Source organism: Pundamilia nyererei, unplaced genomic scaffold (genome assembly GCF_000239375.1).
Source record: "Pundamilia nyererei isolate P.nyererei 1_Seehausen unplaced genomic scaffold, PunNye1.0 scaffold00260, whole genome shotgun sequence".
In the NCBI taxonomy this organism is placed as follows: domain Eukaryota; kingdom Metazoa; phylum Chordata; class Actinopteri; order Cichliformes; family Cichlidae; genus Pundamilia; species Pundamilia nyererei.
The window spans coordinates 190,615-199,959 of record NW_005187661.1 but is presented as its reverse complement, the minus strand read 5'-3'; the positions used below and the strand labels follow the sequence as shown (position 1 = coordinate 199,959).

The following is a 9,345-nucleotide window of genomic DNA, read 5'->3' as shown; positions in this document are numbered from 1 at the left end:
GAAGCATATGAAAACAACAGAAACCTCATAATATCCATCAGGTCACAAGTGCTCCATCCAGTGTCAGGATTAAGGTTGGATTTTAGTCTATCCACATGTTCCAAACATGAACTCCCGATGATGTTAATTTATACTAAAACATATTCTTAATCCTAGATGGGGCACTAATAACTTGATTGATGGATGGAGAATACAATGCTATAGCAAAACAGGTGAGCTTCTTGTGAAAAAGTATTGCCTGAGTGATATGTGTTAGACAACAGGGAACTTTTTTATGTGCAGTTGAGGTAAATAAAACCTTCTTTGCACTTACTAAAGAAGAGATGGTATGTTTTACTTCTAAACTGAAGTACTCATACTTTCTTCCTGAGTTGCAAGGGAATGCTTCTTTCTCGTCATTATCTCTGAGTTGCCGATAGAGCTCCGAGCTGTGCTGCGGCGCCGGGCGAACTCTGCAAGATCCTCAGCCAGAACAGACTCCATCACTGCACCGAGAGAATGTCGGATCTTATTGCACAGGTCAGGGCAGCTGAACACATACAGAACAGGATTGAGGACGCTGTTGAGGAAGCCAATCGTCGCTGCAACTGGGAGGGCCTGTCTTATAAAATCCTGAACAGAGCGAGAGTTTGGAGCCATCACTTCCATGACGATGAATATGTGGTAGGGTGCCCAGCAGAGTACAAAGCTCACCACCACAGACACTACAAGCCGAACAAAACGGAAAGGGCGACGGTTACATCTGTTTGCTATTATGGAGTGTACAACAGCATAGCTCACTATGATGATGACCAAAGGGATTAAGAAGGCAAAAAACAGCTTCATTATTGCCAGTCCTTCTTTCCGTTGTTTAATTATAGGTTTATTATTTGTCTGATTCTTTGGTTCAGGCAGGAATCGTGCATAATCATAGTAACAGAGATTCCGGCCATGTTCTACAGGGATGACGTCACGAAACAGGAAGAAGGGGATAGTGCAGATCAGAGCCATGGCCCAGATTACCCCACATATCTTCTTAACTAGTTGGATGTTTCTGTGGTTTTGGGCCCAGACAGGTTTTAGCACCACCAAGCAGCGGTCCAGAGAAATGGCCGCCAGTAGGAAGCCACTGACGAACATGTTGAGAAAAAAGATGGAGGAATGGATGCGGCAGAAAGTTGTCCCCAGTGTCCAGGTTTTGCCCCGGGCCATGTACAGGGTGAAGAAGGGCAGTGAAGAAGTGGCTAGCAGGTCAGAGACTGCGAGGTTCAGGATCCAGATGCTAATGATGGAGCGACGGACATGGAAGCCCACCACTGCAACGATGAGGAGGTTTTCCACGATGCCAATTGTAGAGAAAATGCCATGGAGGGTAATGGTAAAAACATTCAAGGAATGGGACCCTACAGGGTGGCTGGATACTTTATGGTTGCTATTTTCAGTCATCTTGGATGAAAGATTTCTTGTCGTCGTGTCGGGTGGTTGCAGTTCAGATGACGTGCTTCACAGCTGAAAGAGAAAGAGATGAACACATGTAAAATCAAACAGTTCAGTTAGTGGAATCTGTTATGAAAGAGAAAAGTCATATCTAATTTTTTTTTTTTTTTAAGAAAACATTTTGTTGTTATTGTTTAAATGTGGTTACTTTACGAGGAATGGCTCAGCACAAATCTGATTTGTCTGTTCTTGTTCAGTAATAGTATATGGCTACTGGTCTATTTAGTATAGCTACAGTAAATGGAGTGATTCGTATATTTCTACGCTATATTCAACATGCCAGATTCACACACATTCTATGCTTTGAAGTGCTTTCTAACTACCATTCACACTCCGATGGATGCATCAGAGATATCCTGCCACAAGGATATTTTGCATGCAAACTAGGGTGAGCAACCAACCACCAACTTTCCGATCAGTAGACAACCTGCTCTACCTCCTGAGCTACAGCCACTGTATGAAAGTGTTGAACCACCCCTTATTTCTTTCTTGTTTTCTAGTAAAATTGGAAATACAGATCTGGTACATTTATTTTATTTGGTATCCTTATTTTTCACAGTCTGAACTCTCTTAGGTAAGCTTTCTTGTCATTTCTTTGAGTAGTCTTCAACTTCAACAGTTCTCCAGGCTTCCTGGGGGACAATCAAAGCTTTTCTTTGGATGTTGATTGGTTTTTATTCCATTGTCTGTTATAATTTCAAACTGCTTCGGTAATGCTGAGGTTGGGCAAGCTGCTGTGTGCTGATGATGATTTCAAATTTGGATTTATCACTTTATAGGACATGTTGTCACTTCTTTTCAGTCCAGTACTTGTGAAAAAAAGCATTCTTCAGGATGGAGCTGATATATGCCAAAATACACAACTGCTGAGACCATTTTCTGATCATGACTTGGAGATACTTTTCATCTGCTGCAGATCATTTTTATCTTGGTCTGCCACTGCTTTTGTCGTTCACTTATCAATTTGCCCCAGTTTTCTTTAAGGACACACTGCACACCATCCTGAGATATGCCATTTTTTGACTAATGACTCATTAGGAATCACATTGTTGGTGCAAAAATACCATTTTATGCCTCTCAAACTGTGTTATATTTGATAGTTGCTGAAGTAGTTATTTGAAATGGGAAAAAATTCTATACTTTTGTTAAGGAAAATGAGTTCTTTAATACGTTTTCTGTTATGTGCACACAGTTAGGGAGTTAGGGATGATTCCATAGGTACTGTACATTTCAAGTGGCTTACAAAGACATTGCCCAGAAACTGGTCAATATTGGGTTTGTTACTTGTTACATTTCTTAATGCTGTAATGCTGAACAGTACTTGAGTACCCCCACAGAGAAACTAAATTATTACTTAAACTCCGCTGCCAATTACCAGTTAACAGTATAAATCTTTTGCCACACGTGAGTAGAAGTCATCATTCTTTTAGTGTTTAATTATTAACACGAAGTGGACAATACTGAAAACTGGTTCAAAGAGACTTCAAAGTGATTGCCACAGTGATTATACTGTAAAACCACACAGGAAGAAACCTTGGCTGCGAGACTGACTGCACAATCAGGTTTAACATCAGTCTGGGTTCTTCACATTGTGTTAGCATGCTATTTGTGGAGATGCTTGCAAAGAGTTGATGTCATGTTAATCATTTGTACTTACTTCTGTCCTAAACTTTGCACTTGACCAATTTACCTTGTTGTTTTGGGCCATTGGAGTATTCTCCACTTCTCAGAAGTTGTATACACCTCCACCATTGTCCCTCTCCATGCATATGAACTACAGTCAGTTGATTGTAGCACAAATGTGCCGAAAGAAAAAGACACGTTTTTCAACCCAGTATCATGTAATAGACACGCCGGTCCACTGTGTCCATTTCACGTTTGCCTCTCACTAGTGACTTCGCGGCTTTAAAAGTCTCCTCCTGCTGGTGATGCAGCTTCTACATGTGTGCCCATTTTACACTAGGAAGGAGAAAAGCATGATGAACACAGTGGACAGGAGCGCCTATTTCACACTTTGCTGTAGGACTGAGTTGCATTTGTTGTTTGTTTGTTTGTTTGTCTCCGCCCAGCACGCAGATAACTGAAGAACCTTTGGAATAATTTCAGTGTAAGGACATTTAACTACACATTTAATCCCTGGCATATGTTAATATAAGATTTAAAAAATGCAATAGTTTTTCCCAGTTCAGGTTTTCTTTAGTTTTGTTTTTGCCATCCCTTCCTTGTGTTCTGTTATTTACAATAAACCTCACTTGCATCTTAGTAAGTGCCTGCATTTGAGTCCACTTTCCCACACATCACACAACTGCTGCCGCAGCCTTGACATACTTAACTACTTTAGTGTAGTGTAACTGGCTTTGGGGAGTTTAATAAGCTGAAAAGCTATAAATAAATAATACATTTATTTAAAATGCCAAAACTGTATGCCTTCCATCATATTTTCCAAAGCTGTCCAGCGGGCTAGATTGGGTCTCTCTGCTGTGCCGATTCTGGCCCCTGGGCCTTATGTTTGACATCCCTGATCTAGGCTTAGCAGTATGATTTGGCTTATGGTTGGCCTAATAGTGAGTAAATGGTTCAATAGACAGAATGAAGGGCAATTGAAATAATTTCACAATCACCCCCTCCCCCCCAGCAAAAAAAAAAAAGAAGTGGAATATATGTCAACATAGATTGCTGTCAGCTTCTCCACAGTGGGTAATTAGGAGACTACAGGTTGTTGTGTCTCAGAATATTTGTTTCTGATAGTATGACACCAAACAAGTTAAACTTTCTAAAGTAACTTGTTCCTCGTTTAGTTTTTTCAACAGCTGTTACACCCTTAAGTCAGTTTCCTGTGTCAATCACAGACAGTGTTTTTAACAAAACAAAACAAAACAACAACAACAAAAAAGTGTACACAAGACTGCAATCTAAGGGGTTGTAACTGTGCCTGTGTTTACATGGGCGCTTTCAGCTTAAGGTGAAGGTGAAGAGAGTAAGCTCGAACTGCAGGGCCCTGCACTACGAGGCGAGTTGAGCATACTCAGGCCATCTGTCCGTCAGACCGCTGACAGTCAGGATTAGCAGTCATACGAAGCTGGTTACAAACTTGCTAAATTAAACCAGGGTTTTCCCCTGCATGTTCACAGGAAGTAGGCATGGTTTGGGTATCATCTGACCGGTTCACTGGTCACACGACTCTCTATGAGCATCACCTACTCGAGAGATTCTATCAGATGCTGATAAAATGGTTATCAACATAAAAGAAGGAGACAAAAAATTGAACTTTTCTAAGGAAAAAAAACTGTATATAAAACCTAGAAACTTTAAACTTATGCATTAAAGCTTACTCCCATGCACCATGGTCAAGGAGCTGCTGCAGTCTGTCTGCAGATCAAGTGAAGTTATTCCCCTGACTGAACAGGTAGTCTAAGAGTGTGCTCTATGTTCTAGTTTTTGCGGTTCTAGTAATGTAAAAGAGACCTATCAGCAGATTAGAATCAAGCGTGCAACATTTGCACACTTTCTGCATCACCAACTGAATGTGTGTAATTCCTGTAAGAATGTGATGCATAGTTTGCGCTTCAGTCAGTGGTTTTAGTACGTTCGCTTTAACAACTTGCACCTATGAAACGCGTTGACCCAGCAGAGAATCAGTAATGCACTTTAATAATGCTGAACAAAAAAATGTGGCGTTTTTAAACTAAACTTTGAAACATCAGCTGCTCCCTGTTCTTCTCTGAGCTGCAAACTCGGTGCAGTTTAAGGGTTTGAGAGTAAAAATTAAACTGCAGTGTCTGTATAGAATAATGTTTAGAATAATAACACTGCTGTAAAGTTCTTTCGCTGACCACAGAAAGCAAACAAAAAAAAAATTAAAGAACCAGGAATGGCGACGCTATTTTCTGAAGTATTGATTTCATACCTGTTGATATCTAATCTGCTTCACGGCACAAGTTACCATGGTGATATGTTCCTTTAAGAAGTGAATCACTTCTGTAGTTCAGCAAACCCAGTGTTTATCCTGAAGTTAGCTTCGTAATCCAGGCATCATGAATCAGAGAAATCCGGGGAAAACTGAGAGTACATTAGGGGAGAATCACAGATGCTCTGACAAAGGACCAAGAGGAGTTTCTGCCCATAGTAATGGGGCAAGTGGAGACTAGTAGGGAACGAGGTACAACAACAGGGACAAACAAAAACAATGAAGGCATTTAGTCCCTATCAGAGTCCAGAAGATAAAACAGACAACAGTTCACACGCACCATATTTGGTCTATAATGCACTATTACATTTGATACCCACCTGCGATAAAGCCTGTCTGACTGGAGAACACAGTGATGAAAGGAGGGAAAAAGAGATAAACACACTCAGTCGCAAAAGAGTGAAATTACAGGCTAAAAAAGCAGAATCCACATCATTAGAGTTTACAGGGCACAGCTACTCTCACTCATACAGAAGACTGTTACACACTGCGGCAGTCGTCATACATTTATGTAAACTCACAAGACGCAACAGTGCATATGTCAACGTGGCGAAAAAAAGGGCTCAACTTATGAGGGCAGGAAAATAGCTGCACAAAACTCTGGATTTAAAGTATGAATTAGGCCAAACACTTGTAACCAGGGCATCTGGTGATATAAACTATAATTCAATCCATTTCAATTCAAGTGAGTTTAATTCAACACCAGTCACCTCAAAGCACTTTACATTTTAAGGTAGATACTCTTTTTCTTTGCCAAACTGGCTGCTCTTATTGCTGCCTATTCTATTCTTTTCTTCTCTTTCTTTTGTTTGTCATTCTGGTCAGCCCGTCTGTGTGAGTTTTCACAGTTAGTGGTCACCAACACTACTGCCCCCCCCCCCCCCCAAAAAAAAAGAAGAAGAAGAAGAAGAAGAACAACGCTTTTATTCTGCACCTCCAGCATGCATTTTTAGAGTGACACTGCAGAACAAAACAGCATTATTTGAAAGCAGCTTGATAGCTGAAAGCTGAATAATTTTGTTGGCAGTATCTCTGCATCTCTTTGTCTTTCACACTTATTGCTCTTGTTCCCCACATCCTCTATACACAACTTCAACTGCAGATGTATAACATGACCTAATGATGTAGCACACGCATATACAATGAATTAAATATGACAGTAATTAACTCAACAGCTAACATTATTACATCACAATAAAGACAGCGATAACACCTAAAAGCACTAAATTAGGAAGGAGGACTGGCATGAACAATTTGGATTATATATATTTTGTCATTCATTGATTTATTTGGTTACTGTGTTGCTGCTGATGGAAACTGTGCCAAAATCTTCTAAAAATTCTATCAAAAGTAGTTTTGCAGCTTTTATTAAAGTAAGTCTTTATCTGAAAGATATATTACAAGCCACATCATTCATGCTCATATTAAACTGGCAAGATATTACCCATTTCCAGTACATTTCATGATTCCAGTGAATATGGATCTGAGTCATCAAAACCTGCTCTTTGAAAGTGAAACTGGACAATGGATTCACAAAATGCAACAACAAAATTCTTACCGGTTCGTTTTGTTTCTGTTTTGTCTGCAGCAGGTCTGATGTGGTCTCTGTCGTGCTGTGTTACTAGATGACACTTTGACAGCACTAGCCTCATGGATGTATAAGTACTGTGAAGTAGGAAGTCACAAACCTCAGAATCAACCTAAAGTCTTCACAAGATTGAAGTAGACTATAGCCAAGTGTCAAACCAGACACCAGTTTCTAAAGAGGCCCAAGCTGTTCAGACACATAAAGTCACCAGTCTGTAACTAAATGAAGATAGTCATTTTTAGATTGATACACTGCCAGTATATAAAGTCAGTATAGACTACCACAGTATCATTTGAGTTACAGGAAAAAGGCCAGACGCTATCACTGACATCTACAAGCATTCACACAGCATTGCTTTCATTTTTGCAGACATTACAGCTGTTGAAGACTCAAATAACTGACACGATATCACACAGAATCTACTTTTAATGCATTTCCTGTGTGATATATATCCTGTAATCTCACGTATTTTTATCTGCTAAAATGTTCAAAAAGTCACTGGTCACTGTTTTAAAATATATAAATACCAACTGGCCACTATATCAAGTACATTTTGTTAGCGCAGAGTTGAGAAGATAACATCACACAATTGGTGCAGAATCGTCGACTGCCTATCTGTGATTCAAATCTCGCGTTACACCACTATTCAGAGGTGCTCTATTAGACTGAAATCTGGTGACTCAATTTGAGTACAGTCACTGTCATGTTCAAGAAACCAGTTTGAGACGATTCAAGCTTTTTGGCCTGGTGCATTATTGTAGCAATCAGAGGATGGTACACTGTAGTCATGAAGGAACGGACATGATCAACAACAGTACTCAGGTAGACTGTGGTGTTTAAATGGTGCTCAGTTGGTACTAAGGGACACAGAACGTGCCAAGCAAATATCCCCCACGCCGTTACACCACGACCAGCTTGAGTTTCACTACAAGGCAGGATGGATCCATGCTTTCATGTCATTTATCACAAATTCTCACCCTACCAACCAAATGTTTCAGCAGAACTTGAGACTCATCAGACCGAGTGACATTTTTTGTCCAGTTTTGATGAGCCCGTGTTAATTGTAGACTCAGATCTTGGGGATGAAAACATTCGAGAAAATGAGAGTATTTCAGCCAGTTCTGGTAAACATCCTGTTTGGTTAACACTGAGTCTCATGCATGCTGTTAAATTTGGATCGTTTCTCTCACCCATATTTTGCGTTTTGTCCTCAGAGCCTTCTCTCTGTCTCTCTCTCTAGCTCTGGACTTGAACATCTCACTTGCGCAACCAACCTCTCGTTATTACTGTGTGCTGTTTTTCTTACTGCTCACCTTCTGCTCTCTCCTTAACCAGACGAGGCCTTTGACAGAAGGGAGTTCGTTTTCCCCACTGTCACCAAGTACAAAGTACCTCAAAGTGTGAATCCAGCCCTCCTCTATAAGTGCACTGGGTCTACACTGACACCTGCTGGCCAATGATAGTGTCGCCCCTTCAAGAAAGCCCCTCAAAGTTGCTCAATTTTATCAAACCTATGCATGATAACTGATCGGGAACATAATACAAATTTCCTAATTACAGACTTTATCACAGGGAGTTTTCTCAATTACAAAGCAAACATGTTTTTAATATGGTGAAGAATGAAGTGCTGAGTTATAACTTCTGCTTTTTGTCTTTCTATATTTGGTGGGTGATAAGGAGAGAGCACAGGGCATGGTCTATGTTTCTTGACGTGAAAATTATACAGTGACAAGACAGAAAAAAAATAGTTGACTGCACGTCGCTGACAAGTCATTTACAACTACGATTGTTTTCCCTCACTCTGCAGTGAAGTGTGAATCTCTAGAGCTGTTGTTGTACTTTCCTCTGCATGCTTGCTTCAACAAATAACATCTTGGCAAACCTTTTCTGAGGTTAGTCATTTGTCACACAAGTTTCTCTGGAGCTTGTCCAAAAGACAAAATAAATAGATTTGAATTCATTTAAGACTTTACAGCTTCATCTCTGTGTTCAAATGATTGGTATGCTTCCTGTTTGCGAGAGACTATAATTTAGAGGTGTTGAGTAAACATAGCAGTTATTAGGTTACTGTGGGAAACGATGACAGCTACAAGCACACACTCACTGCATTTTAAACAGTAACAGGGTGTGGGGTTGCAGTCTTCTCCAGAACCACTTATCCAAAGAACATGAGTGAATGATTGAAGCCTTCTGTGATGATCAGGCTGGGTTAAGGATTAAATATTAGAAAGAGGCTTTTAAATTCATCAGTGTCCTCACAAAGATAGCCAGACTACTCTATGTGTGTGTTTGTGCAATCCTCCCCACCCGGGGA

The 9,345-nt window shown here is 40.3% G+C and overlaps 1 protein-coding gene across 2 annotated transcripts in view; it reads right to left on the bottom strand.

Moving 5' to 3' along the window:
• Nucleotides 1-26: 26 nt before the first annotated feature.
• Nucleotides 27-9,345, bottom strand: part of LOC102195569 (prostaglandin D2 receptor 2-like) — a 14,425-nt gene continuing 5,106 nt past the window's right edge. The window contains exons 1-2 of one of the 2 annotated variants that reach the window (XM_005750015.1): nt 7,002-7,065; nt 27-1,488 (exon numbers count right to left, since the gene is read on the bottom strand). In XM_005750015.1, the coding sequence (XP_005750072.1) occupies nt 340-1,425 (1,086 nt within the window). In that variant the 5' untranslated portion in view covers nt 1,426-1,488; nt 7,002-7,065 and the 3' untranslated portion in view covers nt 27-339. Of the gene's footprint in view, nt 1,489-7,001; nt 7,066-9,345 lie in introns of those variants that run through there. The other variant, XM_005750016.1, reaches the window with a different exon arrangement.